Source organism: Cucurbita maxima, unplaced genomic scaffold (genome assembly GCF_002738345.1).
Source record: "Cucurbita maxima cultivar Rimu unplaced genomic scaffold, Cmax_1.0 Cma_Scf00022, whole genome shotgun sequence".
In the NCBI taxonomy this organism is placed as follows: Eukaryota; Viridiplantae; Streptophyta; class Magnoliopsida; order Cucurbitales; family Cucurbitaceae; genus Cucurbita; species Cucurbita maxima.
The window spans coordinates 3,671,687-3,698,787 of NW_019272038.1; the positions used below are offsets into that span (position 1 = coordinate 3,671,687).

Sequence of the window (27,101 nt, forward strand, 5' to 3'; positions counted from 1 at the left end):
AAAAAAAAAAAAAAAAAAAAAAAAAAAAAAAAAAAAAAAAAAAAAAAAAAAAAAAAAAAAAAAAAAAAAAAAAGTGGGTTTTAGTTGAAAATTTAAAAAATTAAAAACCCAGAAAATAGTTTTTATTTTTTTTTACACATACTTCGAAATAAGTGATTTTCCAAGCTTCCTCTCTGCATATGTTCATAAACAAGAAGAAATTGCTTTTCTTCCCAGCAATATCCGATCAATTTCACCACATTTGGATGGCTAAATTTCCCCAGAAAATCCACTTCCGCCTGCACTTCAAAATCAAATTAAAAATTTAAAAAAACCCAATATTTTAATAATAATGATTGAGAAGAGAGAGAAGATCTGAAGTGTGAACAGAAGAAATACCTTCCATTCGCGAAGACCCTGAGAGCTGTCGGGGTTTGACTTTTTCACGGCGACAGGAATCCCGACGCCGACCTTGGACGGCGCGTAGGTTGTCTCATCGACCCAGCCTTTGAAGACTCTCCCAAATCCGCCCTCACCCAGCATGGTGTCGGGCCGGAAATTCCTGGTGGCCGTCTTCAACTCCGACAAGGTGTATACTTTGAGATTCCGGGGCGTGGTGGAGGCGTGGCGTTGGGAGGAGACTGGGGAGGAGGGCTTGGTGGGCGGCGGGGTGTGGGTGTCGACGGGAGTGCCGCAGAGGTTGCCCATGGAGCGCAGTGATGAAATTATGGGTATTGGATCAAAAGGTTTGAAAGAGTATATAAGAAACAGAGGAAAACAGAGTTGGAGGAAGGAGGCAGGAAATTATGGGGTAAACAAATAAAGGTTTATAAAGGGAAAAAGAGGAATTTTGGAGTTTGATTTGTGTTCTCGTTATGATGTTGTTTTATCCTCGTCACCATCCAAAATCTGTGCTCACATCATCATTTAACTTAATAATTAACAGATCAATCGTCCAAGTTGCTACAATAATTCATGTTACCATCAATGTCATTCCTCAATTTCATCTCATTTTTCACCTCAAATCCATCCCAATTAACTAATTCCCCTAACCAATTTTACACTCTTAAGTCCAATAGTGAGAGTAATCGACGGTCCATGTCAACATCGGCCGTATATTGTGGCCGAGAACACATGAGTTTAGGTGACATTAGGGGTTTCGAATGAGCATGGAGGGTTGAATGTAGGAAGAAAATGCTTGATATTGAAGGAATTGGCACTGAGAGTCAATCGAGAAGCCCATACTCGTAGGGAGAATTGTCATGTGTTGATTTATCCACCTCACTCACCAACGCACACGCACGTATCTGGCTCTAATATTATTTGTAACCACCCAAGTCTATCACATATAGATATTCCTTTTTGAAGTTACGTTCAAAATTTTAAAACTAAGTGTAAAATAGTTTTTTTTTTTTTTTTTTTAAAGTATAACAATAAATGTGGAGATGGAGATGTGAAAACATAACTTTCTAACTACACCAAAATTCATTTCATTGACTTGGCAATTATTTTCGATATTTATTTTTTTTTTTGAAGAAAATTTAGTCAAGGCGACTTTAATTGGGTCTAGACTATCTTAAAACATTCAACTAGTGCTCATCCAGTGATTTTAGCATTTATTTTAAGACTTATCGAGACATACAAACTAAATATTGTGCTAACTAAAAACTCTCGAGTCCCACCCATATTTTGTAATATCCATTTGAGCCTCAAGATACCATCAACTCTCACAATTTGTTTGGCCACGTTTGAGAGTTTGGCTCATAATCCAACTTTATGTTTGAGACCTCTTATGGCCCATCGAGACATAAACTTTCTCATGTTCATGTTTAGTCATTTTTGCATACCATGTTAGAGTTTGACCCTATATTTCAACATCTGACTCGTAGAAAATGGCGCAATGTTAGCACACCTCTACCACCTAACATTATCCTCGGAAATACATTTCCAAACAAGAACGTTTAAGACTAGTATACAACATTAGCTAGGTATGAACAAACAAATAAATAAATAAATAGGAGATGAAATGACATTGGATTAGAGGAATTGGAAAAGGGGAAGTTGTCCCCACCGAAGCCTTCGCCATTTATTTCAATAATGTAGTTCCTTAGATGCTCTCAACTTCCTCCCTTTAATTGCTTTTACTTGGTCAAATTTGAAACATAGCCGAGTGTTTTTCACATCGTCATTCAATCTTAATATGGTGTCGGTTTATTCATGTACTCTTCATTTACTTACGTATTAAATATTTAAGTTTAAAATTTTAATGGGTTTGAAACTGATATTTGAAACAATCACCTTCGATTATGATATTTGACACAATCGCACTTCTGAAGACAGCGGACTAACGATTGTACGACACTCACTTTCCAACAACAAGTGAGCTAAGCCAATTTGTTCTTGCGTTGCCTACGGCCAAGCGACGTATAATCGAGCCTCTAGCCTCGGTTTTAAAAGAAGATTTTAGAAAGAGACGTTATATAAGCAAGCAAGAGAGAGATAACAACGGCTTACAATATATAACCTTAAGTAGGGAGAAGTTGAGAGTAGAAGTATATGAAATGCTTGAAAGAATTGAAGGTTACTACTATCTATACTATTAGGTTGTAGTTGCGTAATTTTAATTATATACCGTAAGTGTATAGACGAGTTTTAATGAAGTGATAAGAGTGCTCGAGTATCGTCTTCAGAACAATCGGTGATTTTGAGTCATATCTTCAGTAATTAAATCAAAACATATGATCTAATTACTACATCAATCCCCAAGACTATGAATTTAGGATGACGAAGAATGTTTAAATTTGATGATTTTGAGTCATATCTCCGATAAAAAAAAAACCCCAAAAACTAGTTAATCTCGATCGATTTTTTGGTCATTTTCCATCAGTAAACCACTGGCTACTTTTCGAAGTTACGGTCAATATTTTTCGATATCATTGTGAAAAAGATGTTCAAATTTGATTATTTTAAGTCATAGTTTCGTTCTCCGATAGCAATAGTTTGACGGTTAAAATAATTTGGATAAATTATAGGTTTGATGATGAAGTTTTTAATATTTTAATTTAAAATTTCATATTTGTTATAATAATTGATTTACATTAATTAATTTAACAATTATATGATGCTATGTATAAACATAGAGTCATTTGAATTAGATAAATAAAGTGAATCAAATCTGATACAAATCCAATAGCTCGACATTAATTATGAAAAGGTTAGGTCAACTTTACATTAATTATATATATATATTTATTGGAGAACTTTATTATTACAAAAGTGGTCAAAGTCAATTTAATAAGTTTGGGCAAATGGTCAATTTCAAATATCAATATTTATAATATTAACGATTAAAATATTTATAGCGTTCGATAATTAATTTTATTTATTTACCCTTATAATTTATAGGCTTTTCCTAGACTAAGTTTACTTGGTTCGCCTAAGCTCACTTTTTCTTAGTCTTATTTGAATTCAATTTTCATGGTTCGTTCTTAGGATTCTTGTTTAGATGTTTTGCTAGTCCCTTTCGTCATTGTCGTCATTACCATCATAGACCTAAAGCTAGTAGGTCCTTGAGGCACGACTCTTGCGATGGTTTCCAACTCATAGTTCTCATCTCGAACACTCTTCTTAGATTCTAGGGTTTAGTTGGTATCTCCCTAGCTCTTAACTGACATTTTTTTATTGTCAACTCAACCTGACTACCCAAAAATAGGGTTACAATCCAACTCAACCTTACTCCACTTTTCTTATCTTTTAAATAAGGTTAAAAAAAAAAACAGAACACCCCACCAACCCAATCTAACCTGAAAATAGAGGGTTGAGTTGAATTGTGAACTCTATTTCAATTGCTCGGGTTACCAACTCAATTAATAAAAAATTTCTAATGAGTAAAATTAAAAAATCAATATAATTCAACCCAATCTAACCCAATCCATGTATCATTTGTTTTATTATTTTGTTTGTTCATATGAATGTGGGATACCTTGATATTTTAAGATGTCCAAATTTAAATTATATTAAAACAATATGTAAATTACATAAAGTTGAGTACGAACACTATTGGTATAACACATAATCTTACGACATTTTCATATACAAACCCTATCTAAGATACAAATATTTATATTTATATTTTCGAGAAGCAATAATATATATATATATATATATATATATATATATAGATATATGTATGAATGTAAAGAACTCCCACCAGAAAAAGAATGAAAAATGATTGCATACTGTGGAGTAAAGCATGAAAAAGAAAAGGAGAAGTCCACTTAGAACAATGTGTAAGGGAGAAAAGGGTCATAGAAAAAGACAGGTCTAAAGGGAGGAAGAACAAACAAAAACAAGAAATCTGCCTTATACGAAGTGACAAGAGATTAAACTTGTAACAATACTTAGTTAAGTAGCCATTAGAAGCCATGACCCATAACGTGACCTAGTAACCGTCAACCCACTTTGTTGGCCTTAGTCTTCGTGCGGTTCAAGCTCACAGACACCCAGCAACTTGTGCACCAACCTGAATTAACCCGCAACCTAACCTGGCTCAGAAACTCATATGCGCTCCTGCCTCGTAGTCGACCTGTAAACCCAAGTCGATCATGTTTCTGACCCGTGCCCCCTCAATCTTCAGCTTGACACGCTCTAGCGGCTCCAAATCGACTTAGGCGATGTATTTAGCTCGGATTTGAGTTGTTCCAAGTTCTGGGGCTTATTCCTTACATTTTGTACCATTCTAGAGCTATTTCTAACGTTTTTGGGAGCAATCATGGTCAGTATGACCTCAAAGCTAAGAAAATTGAATTAGTTAGCATTGTTGGATGAATTAAATTATAAATCATGCCCTAACTCGAGAACGTGGGTTTACATAGGTGGGTTTGGACTTAAAGAGCATTTTCGAACCAACTTTAGGACTATTTGGTGACTCCGACTCAGGTTAACCAAGCAATCGTCTCTAATATTAGTTTGATTAGATGAATTGTATTATGTATGATGACGTGTGCCCCATGGCCCCTGGGCGTGTCATAAGTATGATGTTATGCTATGTTACATGTTATGCTATGTTATACCATATTATATTATGTCATGTCATGTTGTACTATGTTATAACGTGTTATGTCATGATGATATGTTGTGTTATGTTATGTCTGTTAGGTTATGTTGTACTATGTTAGATCATGCTATGTCATGTTGGACTATGTTGCCTGCTGTAGTAATATGGTATGATGATGACAATCTACGATGCATAAACCTCCATAGTCCATATCATGTAAGCTATGTTATGTATGAAAGACTTGAAAGGAATTATATATGCATAATTTATAGATTCACTCTGATATATATGAGTAGAGATTTGACTTGCTTCATATGCTATGGTTTTAAGGTATGGGACCTCATGCATTTGTGTATTATATGTATCGAAATACTTCTCTGTTATAATAATACAGACATGTACCTTATGACTTACGATGTTTATACTTGTCGTGATGCTATGTAGGCCTTTTTCCTCTGTGGTGTCTGACAATCCGTTAACAATTGCTAGCTCGACAAGCTAGGACCAAGAGTTACGTGAGCTCACATGGTGGGTCCATGTGCGCATGTGTGAGCCATGTGTAGAAATATACTACACATCCAACCCTACGATGATTGAAAAGTTGTCCAAAGCATCGCAATGATGTTTTAAAAATGATAAGTCCCACCATATTGCATGTGTTTGTATTTTTCAATTACAACATTCGGGTTAATTAATGCATATTTCTTAAAACACTCAAGTCAAATCATGTACTACTCTTATTATTCGGGTAAAGAAAAGGCACCCTCATATAGTTGAAGACATCACGAAGAAGGCTACGGAACCAATATTAGAGTAGTTACATTTATGTCTATTTAGTAGCTCTTAAGTTAGATCCAGACATTCTTTTATTTCTCTTATTCGTTTCAAATGTCACATCATTTCTTTTTTCCGCTTTATTGATTTTGTTTTTAAAGATTTTACTACAAATGCTTAAATTAATAACATCACTTATGAAATACTTTAAATGAATGCTTTTGCACTTAACAATCATGTCACATATATAATAACAACTTTGTTACGGTAAAAAAAAAAAATTAAGGTTGTTACTGTGCTTGGCTAATTTAGGAAATGATCAAGATTTATAATCAAAATACTATCTCCATTGGTATGAGGCATTATGAGGCATTTTGGAAAAGTTCAAAGCAAAGTCATGCGAGGTTATGCGCAAAGTGGACATCGTATCATTGTGGAGAGTCGTATTCATCTAACTGTTACCCTTCTAAAGAATGTACGAGAAAGCATAAGAGAGCACGTGAAGAAAAAACAACAAAGGCAAGACAAAAGAGCTTTCATATAAAAGCTGATCCAATCTTGTAATGGGTTTCTTTTTTTCTCTTTTTTGGTATATAAAAACAAAACGAAGGAGAGTTGCTTTCAATGAATTTTTCTTTGATACAGAAAGTGATAACTTAATTAATTAATGAAGTCCACGTTCTATTCATCAATGACCCGTTAAAAGTGGGTTGAGTTGCCCAGTCAACAGTCAACCCATCCCAACATTATTCATTCCCTACCTTTCTCTCCTTTACATTTTCACAAACTACCTCCACCAAAAGTCCTTTCTTTCATACTTTCTTCCCTTTCAAACGAGACCCTTTTAAGGATAGTCCTAAACGAGACCCTTGAGAATACGCCTTACGGCTAATGATGAATGGTTAACGATGGCTCTGATGGGTGGTTTTGCTAGAATAGGTAATATCAATGGCTCAAAAGTTCGTGGTTGGTTGCCATATTTTATGAAGTTTCTTAGATCTACAGGTCAGTGTATTGACTATTTGAGCTGACAAATCCATTTTTGCAGCTATAAACAAACAAACTTAAGACCCAACATCATCATTCAATGCACGTAATCTAGCCAGCTAAGTAACGAAACTTTTGGGAGCTTTCCTAATTCTTATTCGAACTCCTACATTGTGAAACAAGAGAAACGTTTGTACTATTCATAATGTATTTTTCATTTTATATAAATGAGTATTGTATTAAAAAAAGAATTCAGGGATCCTCTTACAAACAGCATACAGATACCATTTACGAGTATTACGCACCTGATACGTACCTTGGAACATCCCGAGTAGCTTCGTGGTCCACACGCTGAAATGAATTGATATGTGTCTTTCGACAAGCTGCTTTCGGCTGACGTAGGTGTAAACATCTCCTCCTTTGAATCAAATATCACATCAGTTACAGAAGAGAGTCGTATGCTTATAAAAGTATGATGTAATGCTTTAAAAGAAACTCAATATGTCAGACTCCTTACATGGCTTGTTCGGCGACTTGTATACAGCAATCTCCAAACAGATGTTTAGTCGTTTCACGGATTCGATAGCTCGCCATTGGTGTATCCATTCTGTTGTGGAAGTGATGGTTGTAGCGAGGAATGTTTTGTCCTACCAATGTGTAGTTCTTGTAAATAAGTTCGAGAGGCCAAGTATTCGAGTGCTACAATAATTTCACCAATATGAGGGCGAAATGATGGTTGTTCCTGAAGACACATTGCAGTAACTGCAACTGCTTGTTGTAAACAACGAAGAGGGAAACGTCCTTCCAATAGGGGATCGACTAATTGCCCGAACTTTCTTCGGTCCTTCAGGAAAGGATGAGACTGCAGATTGTATAGAAGATAATGACACAAATTATCCTAAGAAAACGTCAGCAGTTATACTCTCGACTCTCGAAATATACGACTGTATCGGATAGGGAATGCCACGAGGCTAAAAGTCCTACACAAGCTCAAATACGAAATCAGCAAGTTGAATTGGCTTTGAGCAAACGAAGTTATTAGATTACTAACCCAAGAAACTAGGCTCTGCTCCCCTGTTCTCCTTGTAGTATCAATTGCCTTACGACCTGTAATAAGCTCGAGCAGAACCACGCCGAAGCTGTAAATATCGGATTTGAGGGTTAATTTACCACTCATGGCATACTCTGGAGCACAATAGCCATGTGTTCCCATGACTCTAGTTGAAACGTGAGTATTGTCACCGACTGGTCCTAGTTTAGCTAGACCGAAATCTGAAAGCTTCGGATTAAAGTAATTGTCCAACAAGATATTAGCTGATTTCAAGTCACGGTATATGACCGGGGGATTTGCTTCACAGTGGAGATATTCGAGGCCTCGAGCAGCACCGATTGCAATCTTGATCCTTGTATTCCAACTCAGTGGCTCTTTGTCACTACCCAAATCTGAAATAAAGAAGATTCATTAGCAAGGATCAGATCTATAACAGCTCAAGCCCACTGCAAACAGGTATTGTCCTCTTTGGACTTTTCCTTTCAGGCTTTCCCTCAAGGTTTTTAAAACGCGTCTATTAGGGAGAGGTTTCCACACCCTTATAAAGAATGTTTCGTTCCCTTCACCAACTGATGTGGGATCTCACAATTCACCCCTCTTCGGAGCTCAACGTCCTCACTGGCACTCGTTCTCCTCTCCAATCAATGTGGGATCTCACAATCCACTCCACTTCAGGACCCAGCGTCCTCACTGGTACTTGTTCCTCTCTCTACTCGATGTGAGATCTCACAATAGATCCCTCTCATATTCCATGTATCTGTAGCTACTAACACAAGCACCAGAACTGACAAGACACTTTGAACCATGACAAAATATATGATATAATCTGGATATCCACATGATCATACAGCCATAAATTTGGGAAAGAAGACATAGCTCCTGTCACAGAGACTCATAACATACAAATTCTTTAGCTTTAAGGAACAAAATTGTAACGACCCTATCCCACCCACTAGCAAATATTATCCTCTTTGGGCTTTCTCTTTCGAGCTTCCACTCAAGGTTTCTAAAACACGTCTACTAGGAAGAAGTTTCCACACCCTTACAAAGAATGATTTGTTCCCCTCTCCAACCGATGAGGGATCTCACAATATTTGTAACAGCCTAAGCTCACCGCTAGCAGATATTATCCTTTTTGGACTTTCCTTTTCGAGCTTCCCCTCAAGGTTTTTAAAATGCATCTGTTACAGAGAAGTTTCCACACCCTTACAAGTTTCCACACCCTTACAAAGAAGCTTTATTCCCCTCTCCAACCGATGTGGGATCTCACAATCCTCCCCCTTTGGGGCCCAGCATCCTCGCTGGCGCTCGTTCTTCTCTTCAATCAATATAAGATCTCACAAAAATAGCTCTTAATTGTTAAAATGTATTCATATGAACTATAACTTAACAAATTTAAAACGAATATGGAAGACTGCAAAAAGAAGAAGATTTACCAAAAAGGTTATCATTCAAGCTTCCCATAGGCATGAACTCATAAACCAAAAGCCTCTCATCTCCATCACTACAGTAACCAATCAAGGTAACAAGATTGGGATGGTGTAGCAAACTCAACATAAGAACTTCCACAATGAATTCCTGAAACCCTTGACGCCCATCACGATTAAGCTGTTTAACTGCAACAATCTGCAAAGAAGAACAAATGGTACAACTCAATGAATTTTCCCCCAATAATTGACATAGCTATGCAACTTTACCTGCCCTGTTTCCAAACGCCCTTTGTAGACGCGTCCAAACCCACCCTCGCCAAGCAAATCCACTTCCTTGAACCCTCTTGTGGCTGCGGCGAGTTCACGGAACTTGAAACTACGAACACCAGCGCTCCCCTTTGAACAGCCCTCACCAAAACGCAGGGATTCAAATTCAACACCATTATCAATTTCGACTCCGTTCCCATCTTTAGTGTGAGAACTAATACAACAAAAGCAACTCATATCGGTGAAACCCTAATGAAAAACCCATCAATCATGAAGAATCGCTACCGAAATAGCCATTAATGAATCAAACAGAAAAGCCCTAGCCATTAATCGCCGCGAAACTGACAATTTTTGGTAAGAGACGCATCGTTTTCTCCTCCTCCCCCTCCGAATCGGAGAGATTAAGAGGAGAAAACTCAAATGGCAACAAACGCGTAGAAATACAGAGAGATACAGAGGAATGATTACAATGAACAAACAGCAAAGCTAAAACCCTAAGAATAGAAAGAGAAATTAGCGGTTTAGAGCCACAGTTAGCGGGGAGTGGCTCCTGAATCAAAGCCATCATGGTTTTGTTCTAATGGGAAGGAAAAGGAATGTATTGGGTGGCGGTGGACAGGTTGTGCCAGGCAGCCGCCGTTCTGATTCCTAATTCTGTTCGCCGGTTATTGGTCTTTTACATAATTGCCCTTGTAAATTCCGTTATTTACCAGACATGCCACTAGGGCGTTTCCATTTCTGGAGGCGGAGGAAACCGTTTTACGAAAGTCAGCGCCGCCCATCATTCAGTGACGCTGTGTGTGTCACCGAATTTTCTTTTTTATTCTTTTATAATTACAATTTTATTTAACTTTTAGTAACACTTTTTTTTTTTTTTTAAATTTATTAAATATCTATATAAATCCATAAAATTGATCAAATGAATTTTTTTTTTTAATATTATAGACATAGTCATGTTACTTATATTTATAGGCCAAGTATGTTTTAAAAAAGAAAATCAGTAAGAGGTGAACCAATATATAAATACTTCAAGTAAAGCACGTTTAACCGTGAAATTTCTATAATTGAGATATCAAAAAAGGAGATGAATTTTTTAGTCATCCTTGTTAGACGAACACGACTCTCCACAATGGTATGATATTGTCCAATTTGAGCATAAGCTCTCATGGCTTTGCTTTAGGCTTTCCAAAAGGCCTCATACCAATGGAGAGTGTATTCTTAGATTATAAACCCATGATCATTCCCTAAATTAACCGATGTGGGACTTTCATCATCCAACACCTCCCCTCGAACAAAGCACGCCTCCCCTTAATCGAGGCTCGACTCCTTTGGAGTCTTAGTCATTTTTGACTGCCTTCGTACCTTCGATTTTGACTGCCTTCGTACCTTCGAGGAGGCTTGACTCCTTTTGGAGTCCTTTGTTCGACATTTAAGAATTTGTCAATCTATTGACACGGCTAAGTTTAGGGCATGGCTCTGATACCATGTTAGACGAACACGACTCTCCACAATGGTATGATATTGTCCACTTTGAGCATAAGCTCTCATGGCTTTGCTTTGGGCTTTCCAAAAGGCCTCATACCAATGGAGAGTGTATTCTTAGATTATAAACCCATGACCATTCCCTAAATTAACCGATGTGGAACTTTCATCATCCAACAATCCTATCATCATAATCACTCTCATTCAGACGTGATCTTGATTTCATCTACTCGAATGTCACAAAATCATTTCTATTTGCATCATTTATTGAATTTGAAATAATTTATCTTATTCTTTTTATATTTTTTTTAACTATATAATTTTCCACCAAAAAGAAGTCACCATAAATTTGGTTTAAATTAGTCCAACCTTCTTCCTCATCAAAAATAAATAAAATAATGTCCTAATCTAACTTTAAGGGTTACAAACAAGTATACATCTACCCTAGCTTCAATCTCATGGTCGTCACTGCGACATAGTCATTCGTACAAAGACACTTGACATTTACCTGAAAAAATAATAGTAGTACGAGACTTGAGTATTTTAAAATAGAAAAATTCAATAAGTATCCCTGGAGCCAAGAAATGTAATCATGTTTGGGACTCTTATTGTTTCAAAATATTATACATGGCCTTAGTCTCAACTTCTAATCTTTGCAGAATTGAATGTGTAGTACTTCTCTACACATGGACAAAATACATGCACATGAATTACCAAGCAACTTTGTATATGTACCCTTGGACTTGACCCTTCAACTAGCATGCACTCACGCAGCCGGTATACCACGAAGGGAAGGGAACTAGACTTGACCCTTCAACTAGCATGCACTCACGCAGCCGGTATACCACGAAGGGAAGGGAACTAACATAGTATCAAGGTGTACATAATACCATATCATAACATTGTAGTATACGCCTCCGTACTAATCATAGTGGAGAAGTATCCTGATACACGTGAACATTCGATGTGTGAGATCCCTATAGTTCAAAATCATGAGAGGTATCTATGATGCAAGATATATTTTCATTAATTTCATACATAACATAATCATTTTATGTTGTCTCGTAATGTAGTGTATAACATAGCATAATTTTAAATGACATCAAGTGTCAACATGATATTCCATAATATAACATATCTCATAATTACAGCCTAACATAACATTTCATAGCACAACATATTCACAACACAACAATAATATAATAAATAGACACTAAACAATCACAAATACAACATGTGCAAGGGTCATAAAGTAAGCATCGTTCATACTTCAAGCAACTCATTCAACCAAACTAGTAGTGATACTTGATTAGCCTAACCAGAGTCACTAAATATTCTTAGAGCTGACCTAAATTTGTTCCTCTAACTTACCTAAAGGTATCAAATAATTCCAATTTTCAGCTCAAAATAATTTAAATTGAGCAAACAGGTCATGTTGACCTCAAATGCTTCCAATAATGTCAAAAACACCTCTGGAGGGTAAAGAAGGTAGGAAATGAGTCCAAATAGTCTAACCCAAACCAAATGAGCTATTTAGAAGCCATCTGAAGGGGCTAAGCCGAGTCGAAATAAGAGGGGTGCGGGCGCAGTCGGGTTAACGGTATGGGTAGACAGGTCAATTAAGGGGTAGGTGTGCGCAGTATGGGTAGCAGCATGCATGGGCTGAGCCGTCTGCGTCCTATTTTAAACACGCATGCAGAGAGGGCTGTGAATGGATTTGGGTAGCGGAGAGATTCGGCTCCGGTGGCTCAACATTGAGGACTTTCTGGATCCCGGTTCAACCAACCCACGGGTTGGTCTTCCTTGCCTGATTTTCCTGGATTTCCAATTTGTCCTCCAACCTCCTCCGATAATGGTCGACATGTCTTCTCCAACCACCACTTATTCCTGGGAACTTTTCCTTGTGGAGTGTGACTGCAAAAACTCCGATTGAACCCACTTTCCATCGTCGTGCGTCCGTCCTTAAACACTCACTAAGTACAATGCATACGGTTCTGAAGGGACAGATTGAAGTGCTCTTGGTCTACAGTTCCTTCCCTCTCTTGGGACTCTGGATCTAAGGACTCTGGATAGAGGATTGTTGCTAGGAATTTGATACCTTGATCCATCACTCAATTCCCTTTAATCTGTATTATTAGTTAGATTTTTCTTGGAAAAATTAAAAATCTTTATAACTATAAGATTGCTATAAACTCACCTCTTAACTTTAAGGTTTAATTTTTATGTAGTAAATCCAAGGATGAACATCTAGGATACCTTAGAACACCATTCGCCACCTTGGAAAAGAACCAGTTTTATACCAGCCTTAAAGAGTGTTCCTTCTTACAAACGGAAATTAAATTTTTGGGGTTCATTATTGCTAGCAACCGCGCAACAGTAGATCCTACCAAAATTAAAGCTATTAAAGATTGGTCCTTACTAAAAATATGTGCAATTTTTTTGGGGGTTTGGCTTTTATTTATCGAAAGTTCATCAAAGATTTTAGTATAATTGCTTTTCCATTAACAGTATGCTAGATGGATCACTTTTATTAACGAATCTGACTTTCGTACTAAACATAAAGATGGAAATACTAATAAAGAAGACGATGTCCTTTGGTAGGAAGGATTCTCTGATGACTGTACTAAGGAGGGAGATTATTGCTTTTGAAGAGTTACCATCAATGATGAGTTTGATGTTGATTTTTATGATATTTGGAGTAAATGTTGCCACCATGTTAACCCTAGTGGCTTCCACATTGCTGATGGTTAAGAGCAATGTCTTATGCATACCACACACATCCTTACATGAGCAATTGATAAAAGAATTACATTTTGGGGGGTTGACCAGGGAATTTAAGGAGGAGATATAAGACTATTGAGCTCGTGTTCGGAAGAGATTTTTGGCCACAAATTAGATGTTACAAACTATTGTTGGGGTTGCAAATGCCTCAAACAAGCTTTTGGCTGCTAGTTGTCACGATGGTACTTTTTCAACCATGTAGCATCATGATCTTGACATGCTCACAACCAGCTAAGAGGAACCCAAGCCCCATATTCATTTTTAGCTTACCTTTATGGCTTCGTCGGACCTTAAACGAGATTTGTCTTCGCCAACCGAAGATCACTTGTGCGAAACCCAAACTTGTTCGACCACACATATCGCCTACGCGTGCATGTTCAATCGTCTGCGACACAACCAACTTGCCTCTACACTAGGACAAATCACTCGACTCGACCTTAACTCTACTTGGGGCCAAAATCTCTCATGTGCAACATCACACCTCATCATGTCATCTTGGTTCCCAATTAACATGGCCCATATGTATTGACGTCATCCCAAGTCATGGAGTGTTGTTGGCCATCATAGCTCACTCGGTCATGTCATCGAGAACGGGTCCACATGTTGTTCGTAATATTGGAACATCCCGAACATTCATCCATCTGGGTTCAATCGAGGCATTGGCCCTCCTGTGCCCATGTCATGTCCTTTACAGACTCTGTATCGAATAGCGGGTGCATAGTCCAACCTCCGACACATGGGATAGGGCACAATAGCGGCACACCCATGTCGCCCGGTACTGTTCTTGAAAGACCCATTTCAAAAGAAGTCACCCAAGACACTCGTCTCGCAACGCTCACTCTCATTTTGACACATATATGTGCCACAAGGTAGCTTGCTTATGCCACAAGGCCTAGGGGTGGTAGAGAGCTGACACCATGTCTTCCCCTAAGGTAGGTACATTTTGAGGCATTTTCAATCCTCCTTGGTTAGAAATCATTTTGGCAAACGGTCATATGACCATATTTGGCGAGCATTCATAATTTATATTTCATATGGACGAACTTGACTCCAAAACCACATGACCATATTCCCTTCGAAGCCCCGACTTTCGAGGTTAAGGGTCGGGGCCCTACCCAGCCCTTCAACAAGTGGCCCTTATCTTGCTTATGTCTCATCTTTTTTTCAATGTCCACTCTGTGTGGTGTGTTAAATGATGCATCATTCTCCTCGATCGCATCATGGCACTTGTCTAGGTACTAATGTGGCCGAATGGGCACCACTTGAGAGTCGCCGCTTTGCTTGTCGCAACCTGAGAGTCACAACCTACTCTATTCATAGTAAAAATGTGACACTAAGCACTGCCGGCCTCAATCCTTTGCCATTGGGGATCTCATGATTGTTCATTTGCACAAGTCTAGGATGCCTTCGAGCGTTCATGGCAAGCTCCATCCAAAGAGAAATAGGGCCTTTTCCTATTAATGAACGCTATGGTCCTAATGCCTTCAAAGTTCATCTTCTACCACACTTCAAAATTTCCCCTACTTCCAATTTTTCATACCTCACAGCTTACCCTGCCCCCAGTTGGTTTTCACTTGGCTTCTGAGTTAACTCGAGAATGAGTTATCTTTAGGTAGAGTGAACTGATGTAGTGTATTCTTCAATGTACTGTATTTTTTAGTTGATTTTCTCTTTTACTGTGGCTTTACCATGGCTTTAATCTTCTGGATTTAGTCTTAAGCCTTTTACTGTCTTCAGAAGCCAGAGTATTTACAGTACGTCCGTAAGTAAGGCAGTAATCTTTAAAAAATTTAGTTTTGCTGCTGTCATTTGACTTAGTTACTGTTGCCAGTGACTTATAGGATGGTTTGTAGCCCTTTAAATAGGGGTCCCTAGGTTTTAAGAGGTATTATTCATTAAAGATTTGAATCAGGAACCCTCCAAGATTAGTCCTACACTAATAATATTGAGATATTCATTTCTCATTTTGAACTCCATTAAGAACAAAGATTCAAATGCAAAAGTTTACCTCAAGATTGAATTCGGTCTCGAATGGTATCAGTAATCTCCTCTTTCAGAACAGTATCTATGGCAGTCAGTGTCAGCTTATTATGAAAGAAAGACTCGCACAAAAACTCCTTATGAAGCGGAGGTCCAACTTCAAGAGGTAATGTGTGGTAGAAAAATCGCTCGGTTTCCAAATCTGTAAGATACCAACAGAAATGAATTATCCAGCTATCCTGCAGCCTCATTCCAACAGCAATTCAGGTGCGACTTAGTTCATGGAAAAGAATAAAAGTCCTAGCAAATGCATCACGTTCATGCTTAAGTACCAAATCTGTTTGAATCATTACATCCACATATATGATCATCATGCCCATTAACACTGTTCTACTTTTTTTGCTATCAAAAGTTTTGTCGAGTAGTAACTGGTTCAGCCGAATGGATGCCAAACTTTGAACACCTTTATCCAGCAGAATGAAACTACATATAATTATAAATTACCAACAGGCGAACAAGTAAATCATAAAATGCCGTTTGTAGAATTTTGAACACAAATATGTATACTAATCCATGTTTGGTGGCCTGTCAAATTGAAAACAGAACTTTATTTTTTCAGAAAAGATGTATTTTTCATACATGCTTTGAAGTTTTCAAACATTTGAGTATCATATATGTATCCTAATCTAAGTTTGCTACCTGTCTTATAGAATAGTCCTGAAGTTGCATTCTCCTTTCAGTTCCTTGTAACTTCCCCATCCTTGAATTCTCCATTTCAGCATGTCCTTTCTTTCTCATTAGCTCTTTGCCTATCAGCCTGAAACAATTTTTTTATGTCAAATGTTCAAAATATAAATGATTCTTAGAAATGAATAGCATGCCATTTTATTTCTAGAATAGTCCCAGGGCCCTTCCTGTTAATGTTTACAGTAATTCAATGAAAACTAAATGAATCTCAAACATATTTTTAAGATCAAGCACTTGAATGTTAAAATCTCTCTTTTCATCAGTTCCTTCATTTACTACTACGAGTTTGTTCTCTTCTACTACAACCATAGCTACATCGAGTGTTCATCTTATAATGCTCCTGAAACAAAAACTTGTTTGGTTTTCACTGTGATAGCAGGTATAAGTACTCACGTAGTAAGAGAAATCAGAAGACAGCATATATCTGGTGGCCATGTGGTAAGCACTTTGGACAGAATGCGTTTGGTATGCGAGAGACAACCACCTGTCCAGTTAGACGTAGGTGTTTGCAGAAATCACCAAGTTTACCACAATCTTTTTATCATAACTGCCCATCGAAATCAGAAGTTCAATCTCTGCACAACACCACCAAAATAGTTACTATTGGTCTTTTTTGAACAAATGGAAATCCAAGCTTTCATTCATAAAAGATGAAGGAACCAGAACAGTTCATACGGGCTTGAAAGCACAAACCAATGAAAATACTTAAAAAACAACCACCTAAAAGGAGCCAAACCACAATAATTACTTTTGAATTGACCGAAAGTTTCCATTCTATCCAACATTGACAGGGTCTTCTCGGCACTTCCAATGCAACATCCACATTCATTGAAAATTTTCCGCATTGCACAACAGGTTTTTCGTCAGTTCCAGCATGCTTTTCACTAGCATACTTCAATTTCAAGTAGAATTGTCCAAGAGTGCACCACCCTTTACTTGACCAGGGAAGCTTACCCCGCTCTTTACTTCCATAGCATGAAAGAGCTATGTTGGACTGTTTCCTATCCATAAAATTGTCAAGGGCCTATCATAATTTTTCTTTCTATAGGAGATCTCATTGCAGATCAACCCTTTATTAATATATTATAGCATTCACTAAGAAAAAAAAACATTTCAGATCAATTTTATCCAGCCAATTACTTTGGTATTATCACTTCACCTCTCTAAATGAGAAAAAAAAATTATTTATTTTTTATAAGAGAATTTCGTTGATGTTTGAAATTTACAAGAGGGATGTGTTATCCATGATACTTACAAATGACCTTCCTAATTTACAATGAGGAATCTATGACTACAGCAAGCTATTAGACAATTTTGCACCAAAAAATGGTGTGGTAAACAACATTTTCAAATAGCCTAATATAAGTTTGTGTCTTCTCCGTGAATACTCTTTGATTTCTTTCTTCCTATAGATTCCAAACGAAAGCCATAATGAGAATGTCCAAAGCCGAATTTCTGCATTCTTGAACGGGTTGAGACCATGTCCAATAACTCCTTTACTTCCTAGGGAAAGTGAAATCTCCTACAAATAGGTTAGGCTGAACCTTATAGTGATAGATGCATCATTTATGTATAATATTTATGACAAAAATAAAGTGCATAGATTTTCTGTAAGCTTTTAAAATGAAGAGAAATCAACTGCATAAGACTGAGCGGGAGCTCATAACTCAAGGAGCGAAGTTCTAAGGATGAGAGATGAACCTTCTTAAAGAGATCCGGGAGAGCTTGATTATCAGCAAATAGTATGCTAGCTTCAATCAATTTACTCTTTTAATTTTCTTCCTGCTTTGTCTCGAAGAGTTGCTAGATATCATTATGACATGCAAAGTTGACATTGAACGAGAGAAAGAAGTGAGGATACCTGGTTGAAAAGTCATGGCAGCTTTACATTTGTGTAATTGATGCATAATTGCTCAAAACTGCACAGAACGAAGATTTAGCTTAGTCAAAATAGTGTTTTAATTCTCAGCTAAACTTTAAAAAAAAAAAAAAAAAAATGGGGGCCACGTTAAATTATAAATTTAGTTCTAAACTTTCAGATTTGTGTATATTTAGTCCTTGAATTTTAAAAAGTGTCTAATAGGTCCATCAAGTTCCAATTTTCTCTCTAATTGGTCCCAAAATGTTCAACTTTTATCTAATAGGTCTTTGAACTATTTAACGTTTTCAAAAATCCATGGGCCTACTCAACATAAATTGAAAGTTTAGGTCCCACTAGACAAAATTCAATTTTATATCTAATAGATCAGAAAATTTTAAAAAATTCAAAGATGTCTAGACCTATTAAGCACAATTAAAATTGAAAGTTCAAGCAAGTATTAGACATTTTTAAAGTTTAGGAACCTATTAGACACAAGATTGAAAGTTTGATCCATTTCGATACTTATAGTTTAGAGATGAAGTAGACAGAAACCTGAAAATTCACGACTAGACTTGTAACTTATCCAAAAATGAACTTCTCTAATCCTTACAAAATAAATAAACTTCAATAACTTAAGCTCGCTTATAGACATCAAATTAACAAAGCAAAGCATATCAAAACAAAAAGATCTCCTCAGAAAAATAAAACAGCCCAAAGATCTATAATTTTGCATGTATCATAGGTATGTGAGTCACTTCCAGTTCAAATTTATGACGACTGTCCACATTAGTTTCAATACTTTTTAAACCATAAACGTCAAGTAAGCTTGAGGTAAGACCTTCTCGAATACAAAGGTTGGTTTTATTTACCACCCTGGGTAAGGAAAAGCTATCAACTAAACCTCATAAAGGTTGATTGGAGGCTACCCAAATACCATATGAACATGGGTATGCTAAGAAACACACAGCATTTTTGGTTATCTTCAACCTCATATCAAATTGGCACCTAAGTATCACGGGAATGGGTTCAAAAAGTATATGTTGTAGAGAATCATGAAGTAGAAAAAATGGGGGTAAGAAATGACATCATGCAATATGAAACCGTTGGCAGAGCTAAGCTATGAAGCATGGACACTTGGTTTTTTCCTGAGTGTCCATGTCAGACACGTGTCGGACACGAATACGTCTGGACATGTACATGTGTCCAACACGCTAGTTTACACGTCTTTTTTTATTTCATATTCTTTTACATTTCAGACCTGGCTGGCCCGACTAGGGAAAATTTTGAAACAAAACAGACCCAAGGTTAAAAGCCCAAATCATTTAAATATAACAAAATAAAAATAAATAAATAAAACAAACAACAAACAAAATGGACAGAAAATCGTGAAATATGAAACTCACACTGATCACTCGCCGCTAGTTCGATGGTGTATTCTTGTTAGGGGAATCCTAACATATTATTAGTGGCATAAATGTAATTACTCAGTAGTCTATCAGGGTGGGCTGGTTATAAATAGAGGGGGTTAGGGAGTTGAGAGGGTAGGCATAGTTTTGCGGAGTCATTTCATAGTAGATGTATTATGGGAGTGGGATAACCCTCTTCAAGGGCTAACGATAATATAATTTCTCTTTTCATATTGCAATAGTGTTACATCGTTATTGCTTGAAATTGAGGTCCTAACAAAAATTTAGAAACACTACGGTGCCAGTAGAAAAACATTAAATTTCTAAAACAAAAGTTCATACTAATCTCCAGAAAAAGTTCAATGAATAAACAAGTAATCCAAGCTCTTGTTGGGACTAAAGCACAATAATATACCAATTATGGTGCAATACATTACAAGGTCAAGGTTTCCCTTTGTCCACCATAAGAAATTTCATAAGAAAATTGTATCGGGAGAACTTAATTCTCCTTGCAATCCATTGATATGAACCAAATCCGAACCACAATGTATTGTAATATAAAAGATAAGAGAACTACAAGATAACCTAAGTAATTTGAGGTACTTGGATGTCCTTATCGCGATATCACTTAAGCCCTAAACCAACTAAACAATTGCCTAATTTCTTCCTTTCTCACTACATCTACTTACAACAAAATATCCCAACTCAGTTACCTACTATTCACTAATTTATCCTTCTAATATCCCAAATCTCCCTCTTATGGCTTTCCAATCATCCTATGGTTCCAGATGGCCCTATGAGAAAGTTGTCTGCTTCAAGCACCAAAAACCTTCAAGCTGGGCTGGATCTCTCCGCCCCCACTCCCATCTCAAGATCATTCCAATGGTACCAGCTAGATCAAGACAAGAGGATAATGTGTGTCAGGTTATCTCTCTATCCTCATCAAGACACTAAAAATGGATTGGCTGGTAAACTCACGGATCCAGGTTCCAAACGCTTCTACTAAGACTGTCCATAGAATTATAATATGCCTCGACATAATATCGATCCTCAAACCAGACATCAAAGAGCTTCATGACATTATTCTTGTGGCTTCTAGTCAGAGCTACCAAATAGAAACCATAATAATTAATCCCGTCAACATTGCTAACGGGAGAGCTTTTTTGTGACCTCCTCCTTAGCCTAGATTGAGGTAATATCTTATCCCATTTTCCACCATTTGTTATGTCTATTACAAAGCTTTTTGATTATCCAATGAAAAGAAAATGAATCATTCAATAACATGATAAAAAAAACAAGCAGTGTTTTTATTCAAGCCTAAACTTTCCTCAACATCTTTTCTTTAGTTATGTCCAGGTGCCTACAATAAAATGATAAGACTAATCTTATCAAAGAAAATGTGAAAGTGACAATCAGTTCTTGAAAAGTGTCAACATGTCAAGGAATTTGATATATGAAAGAAAAATTAACCAATTTATATACTTCATAGACAAAAATAATATATACATCAAGAGAAAGAAGAATGAGAGGAGTTATTATCTTAATGTTATGTCAAATATCATATTTTTCCAAAATGCTTGCCTTCATGGCAGACTTTCTAAGGGAAAGATGACAGCTGAGCTCTATCTAAATTAACAAATAAATGAGAATTATAACTCGGTATAATAAATTTCCTTGGAAACATTTATTAATTGAAATGTACAAAAGGAAGGTGGAAACCACCTCTAAGCCAAGAAAGGATCTCCAATTAATAAAATTTGTCAGGTAGTTACCGAGAGAAGAAAGCTTAAAAAAAGAACAATCTTATGAATTTAAACGTATAAAAGAATATATAAAATGAAAAGAGTAAAAGAGCTTGCCTTCCCATTGTTGCTGAAGTTTTACTCATTAAGACGCTATTTCCCGTAATATTGTACCCAAGAAATCAACATGCGCACCCTTCACTGAGCAACATCACCATCACTCACCAGAGAAGTTACTTGCAAAGGTGATAAAGTATCCAGAGGCCAAGTGGGTAAGGAATTTGCAATTCATCAGTTTACACCACTCAAAGATAAAAATAGTGTTGTCCTCCTTGAACCTGTAAATGATTAATCTATATCCTGAATACCATCAAATCCCTCAATCAACATGCTATATGTCTTGGGATGAATTTGGCAACCTTGTCTCTCCATGATGCCAAATAGTTCAGAGCATTTATCAACAAGGCCCTTCTGAAGTAAGCCATCAATAAGTAATTTCCAAGCAATTTCATCATAATTATACCCACACTGAAGTAAACTATGAAACACTGTTTTTGCTTTCTCGTTACTTCCTTCGTCAAACAAGCCACAGAGCAGCAGCTTGCAAGAATCTAAATGTGGTAAATATCCATGCTCTACCATGCCATCTAACCACCTTATTGCTTTTTCATACAATCCTAATTGACACGAACAACAAAGAAGAGAGTTATAAATGTCTTCATTAGGCGATAGTCCTTTTTCTTTCATATGATCAAACAACCTGCGGCCTACTTCCAAGCATCCCACCTTGCAAAGACCTGAAATAAACTTGCCATAAGTATTAGCATTAGGTGCACAGCCTTGCTTGACCATTCCCTCAAACAACTCCAAAGCAAATTCATAATCTACTCTCCTCCATAAGTTGGCAAAATCATTGGAAACCACCCCTGATGACAAGTCACCCAACTCTGTACTGCTATTTACTTCTATCAGCTTTGCACTTAATAGATGTTTAATTAAATAAGAATATGTGTAGAAAGACGGCTCACAACCGACATCATGCATACGCTTCAAAATGTCAAAAGCAATTTCAATTGATCCAGACCATCCATATGCGTCAATCAATAATGAATAAAGCAGAGCGTCTGGCAATATTCCTTTTTCATTCATTTTATGAAGAAATAACTCCGCGTCTTGTAATCTACCCAGGCTACAATATGCATGAATAAATACAGTATAGATAACTACATCAGGATGAGAACCTGCGGAAAGCATTTGATCAAACATCTGATGGGCACGGTCAAACTCACCATCTTTTAATAAATTTTTTATAAGAATGGTGTAAGTATCAGCAGTAGGCTTAATGTCTCTCTTTATCATTATTTCCACAAGTAAAAGAGCTTCTTGAAAATTTTTCTCTTTGCAATGTCCATCTATCAAGGAATTATAAGTAATTGAATTTGGAACGCATCCATCACTAAGCATTTTATCAAGCAATGAATGACCGTCACTGACTTTTTCGACCTTGCAATAGCCATCAATCAATGCACTATAGATTACTTCATTTGCCTTTATGCCTTTCTCCTTTAGGGAGTCAAAGAGAAAACGAGCCTCTTCAACCCTCCCCCTTTTACAGAGTACGACTATGAAGACACTGTAAGTCCATTCATCAGGAACCAAACCATTTTCATTCATCAAACTGAGCAGCTTATAAGCACTACCCAGATGCCCTTCTTTGCACTGTCCATGGATTAATAGGTTGTAGGTAACTACATCTGGTTGAAGCTTCAGCTCAAGCATTTTATGAAGAAGTAACATGGCCTTGTGGACATTCTTTGCCCTGCAAAATCCCATTATCAATTCATTATAAGTGCGAGTATTTGGACTACAATTATTCAATTCCATCAGGCTCAAAATTTCCAAGGCACTCGTGCTCATTCCTTTCTTGCAATAACCATCAATAAAGGCATTGTAAGTGACCACACTTGGAACCAATCCTTTCTCAAGCATCCCATCTAGCAATTTCTTGGCATCATCAAACTTATTGTCCTCGCATAAACTATGAATAAGGACTGTATAGGTATGTACATTTGGCTCACATCCCTTCTCAGTCATCTCCTTGAACACATCAAATGCTTCTGATTTCCTGCCCATTTGACACAATGCACATATGATAACTGTATATGTACGAACAGTCGGCCAACAATTATCCTCATGCATTTGTGAGAGCAATTTCAGAGCTTCATCAATCCTCCTGGCTTCACAAAACCCATGAATCAAATTAGTATAAGAAACCTCGTTTCTGCGGCAACCTTTACTTGGCATTGACAGAAAAATTTTATTTGCACCATCTACATTTTTATTCCTACAATATCCTAATATCAAAGACGTATAAGTAAATGTATCCAAACATAAACCGGTTTGCACTATCTTACTGACGTACAACTCTGCTTCAACTACATTACCCAACTTACAATATCCATTTACCATTGTATTGAGCGTGTACATATTCGGCGAAACCATGTCATCCAACATCTCCAAATACACATTTTTCATTTCATCAATCATGAGAAACCTCGACAACAACATCAAGAGCATGTTATAGCTTTTAAGAGTAAGCTTAAATCTTAAATCATCCCCCCGGCGGTTCATGCTCCGCAGCATTTCCAACACGAACAGCGCATTTTCTGCGGAATTCGTCGACTTAATCATTGAAATTCGCAGTTTTTCAGCAATGCGGAGGTACCCATTGGGAACGAGGATATTTAAAATAGAAACATAGGATTGAACATTGTGTTTGAATCCATGCTTCTGTTCGATCCAATTGAAAAACGCCAGAGCAGTTTTGGGATCGAGATTGAGGGCAAAAAGGGAAGATACATGGGATGGCGCAATAGAAGGGATCAAAATTTTCAGAGAAGGATGCTTTTGCCAATCGAGGCGAGAAAGAATGGAAAAAAGCTGCGCCGGTACATCATGTTCTACAGGAAGGCTTTGTGGAAGAGAAGCAGTAGTTGAGGTGAAGAACTTAAGTGCCAGTGTAAATGTGAATCTGAGCCTGAATCCAAGGACGATAAGAAGCTGACCTGAGTTGATAATGGCGGAAGAATTTCTAATCATCGTAGGGCATCGAATAGCGGTGAAGACTCCATGCACAAATGAAGAGTTCGGCGATGATGGAAAAAGATTCATCAAGCAATCAATGACCCTTGCAGCTCAGATTCAACAATCTCAAAAATCAGCGGATTGCAGTATTGTAATGGCGTTTCTTGGTGATCTAGTTTCTACGCGGCGGGGATTTACCCTTCTCGCCGGTCCAGGAAGTGAATGAAAAGAAGGCGGATTTTGGAATAAGTACCAAATTGACATCGGAATCTTTTCTTAAAACATTAAAGGTTACAAAACCCTTCCCTTTATTTCACAAAAAAAAATAATAATAATAATAATTGTAAATAAAAGTAATTTGTCTTGAATTTAAAATAATGGATAGAAAAAATGCAAATTTAAATTATTTTTTTTTTATAAAGCCAAACAAAACTAGTTTTAAAGTTGCGTGGAATCGATAACCATCTTTTGGTTAACTTAGTCTTCTTCGTCTCTCGGGACCAACAGGGATAGTACAAGAATATTCACTCGTTGTCCATCAACTACGCCTTTCGCCCTGATCTTAGGCCCTAACTCACCTCCGTAGACGATAATAAATTTCAAAAAGTTAAAATTTTAATTTGTATGTGACTTTTAATTTTGTATCGTATTTTAAAATTTAAAAAAGGATTCATATATTAAATATAAATTAATTTGTGGAGAGTAATAAGTTATTGGTGCTACTTGAGTTACTTCCGAAAACTTTTTGATTTGGTATTTATCCATATATCTCAGTGGATTCCAAACCAATGAAACAATTTCTCACGATAAACTTCATGGTTTGGCTAGTTATCACAATGATGAAATCAAACAAGCTATTGAAGCTTTTAAAAAACGAGAATTAACACACTGTAATCGTATATCGTGACTACTTTAAGACATGATAGAGCACAATTCACAAAATAAAAAATACTAAATAAAAGTATAGAAATACTAAGTTCATGAGATCATAATATCTAGTAAAATAGATATCGATCTAGCCCAACTTCTACAACCCTGCGGTTCATGCAACCCTCGTCTCGACCACTCTGTCTAAGCCTGATAAGAAAAGAATAAAAGCAGTGGATGAGTATTAAATGTTCGGTAAATAGCTTGCTTGTACTTCTTAATTTATTTTCAAGTCTTATATCATCAATTCAACGAGTTGGTGCGTAGACTGCTAATGAGCTATATCCTATGGTTACTAATTGGTTCACCTTAGCTTAACTTAGGTCATGGTGTGGAAGTCATAAATTCTATTTTCTTCCGTCCAAATGGAAGGTTCTCGTGGTTCGTTCTTAGGGTTATTGTTTAGATGTTCTACTAGTCTCTTTCATTATCATCATCTACTTATGGCCAGTAGGCCCTCGTGGTGCAACCCCGACATATCCAATCCATTACTCTCATTATATCGTTATGGACACTATTCTCAAATTCTCTAATAGAGTTTAGTTGACATCTCCCTAATAGATCTCATAATCTAAGCAGCATAAACGAGGTTGACCCTCAATCTAGCCAAATACTTGTCCAACTATGTGGTCCTTTCCTTTCCTACAATCAAATCACAATTAAGAGATGGTTCTAAATACTACAATGAATTCCTTACGATTGTGCAGGTTCACTCCAAGAAAATTAACTAGAAAACCCCTAATAGCCCCACATAGTACACGTACATCAAAGTCAATTTTAAAATGTTATGTGAACCTTCGATGATCAAGTCGAGTTTTGCTATTATGGGTTAGTTGGAGAAGTCTTAATCGTCCTCTTCAAGCTTGCGTGGATCGTGAGCTAGTGGTGTGGGAGTGGGCCGAAGATGGTTGGTGAGCTGCATCCTGCGTTCGTTTGGGACTGCAGTTGAAGGCGTTGGGCAGTGGGTCTCCGATCGGGCATGGGCTTCATCTAGCGTCTGAAACTGGGTTGGGCAGGAAACGTCGTTGGTGGTTCAGTGAGCTCGTGGGTTGGGTTCGAGATTCGACCCATGGTTCCTTTTTTTCCTCGTGGTTCATTGCCATTTGCAATTTCCATTTTAATTTATTATAACTTTAAATGGTTAGTTTTCTATGACCAGTAATTTTAAATATCTGAAATAATTAATGTTTCAAATATAATTATTTATATTTATGTTACCAATTTTGTTTTGGGTTTAAATAATTATGTTAAAAAAAATTCATAACTAAAATTTTACAAGTTTTAATTACTTACGTCAAATATTTTTAATTTTTTTAAAAGTATGGTAGGGTTTGTTGGATGATGAAAGTCCCGACTAATTGAGGGAATGATCATGAGTTTATAATAAAAAAATACTTCCTCTATTGGCACGAGGCTTTTCGGGGAGCCTAAAGCAAAGCCATGAGAGTTTAGCTCAAAATGGACAATATCATATCATGGTTTATAATAATAATAATAAAAAAATACTCTCTCTATTGGTATGAGGCCTTTTGGGGAAGCCTGCAAAA

At 36.9% G+C, this 27,101-nt stretch overlaps 3 protein-coding genes and 2 long non-coding RNA genes across 10 annotated transcripts in view; 1 reads left to right on the forward strand and 4 right to left on the reverse strand.

Moving 5' to 3' along the window:
- Positions 1-826, reverse strand: part of LOC111496593 (probable serine/threonine-protein kinase PIX13) — a 2,088-nt gene extending 1,262 nt beyond the window's left edge. The window contains exons 1-2 of the mRNA XM_023147083.1: positions 379-826; positions 143-278 (exon numbers count right to left, since the gene is read on the reverse strand). Of these exons, the coding sequence (XP_023002851.1) occupies positions 143-278; positions 379-687 (445 nt within the window). The 5' untranslated portion in view covers positions 688-826. The remainder of the gene's footprint in view (positions 1-142; positions 279-378) is intronic.
- The window catches only part of LOC111496596, a 16,742-nt gene extending 10,216 nt beyond the window's left edge, over positions 1-6,526 (forward strand). Inside the window, exon 3 of the long non-coding RNA XR_002720486.1 lies at positions 6,516-6,526. This is a non-coding gene — a long non-coding RNA (uncharacterized LOC111496596). The remainder of the gene's footprint in view (positions 1-6,515) is intronic.
- Positions 6,527-6,977: 451 nt separating this feature from the next.
- Positions 6,978-10,277, reverse strand: LOC111496592 (probable serine/threonine-protein kinase PBL21). The gene is made up of 5 exons (XM_023147081.1): positions 9,545-10,277; positions 9,284-9,473; positions 7,848-8,239; positions 7,314-7,658; positions 6,978-7,214 (listed from the first exon to the last, which is right to left on the reverse strand). The coding sequence occupies exons 1-4, from the start codon at positions 9,779-9,781 to the stop codon at positions 7,368-7,370; spliced, it is 1,110 nt and encodes a 369-aa protein (XP_023002849.1). The 5' UTR covers positions 9,782-10,277; the 3' UTR covers positions 6,978-7,214; positions 7,314-7,367.
- Positions 10,278-11,362: 1,085 nt separating this feature from the next.
- Positions 11,363-18,452, reverse strand: LOC111496594. Of its 6 annotated transcripts, none has more exons than XR_002720482.1 (6): positions 18,236-18,452; positions 17,283-17,535; positions 16,487-17,109; positions 15,816-16,033; positions 11,762-12,029; positions 11,363-11,534 (listed from the first exon to the last, which is right to left on the reverse strand). It is a non-coding gene; the product is annotated as an uncharacterized LOC111496594 (long non-coding RNA). The 6 variants fall into 6 exon arrangements; XR_002720480.1 differs by having other exon boundaries at positions 11,654-12,029; XR_002720483.1 differs by lacking the exon at positions 11,363-11,534 and having other exon boundaries at positions 11,611-12,029; positions 16,487-16,604; positions 16,928-17,109.
- A 3,208-nt stretch (positions 18,453-21,660) lies between these two features.
- On the reverse strand, positions 21,661-24,888 carry LOC111496590 (pentatricopeptide repeat-containing protein At5g65560-like). The gene has a single exon (XM_023147079.1). The coding sequence runs from the start codon at positions 24,712-24,714 to the stop codon at positions 21,892-21,894; it is 2,823 nt and encodes a 940-aa protein (XP_023002847.1). The 5' UTR covers positions 24,715-24,888; the 3' UTR covers positions 21,661-21,891.
- Between the last annotated feature and the right edge of the window lie 2,213 nt (positions 24,889-27,101).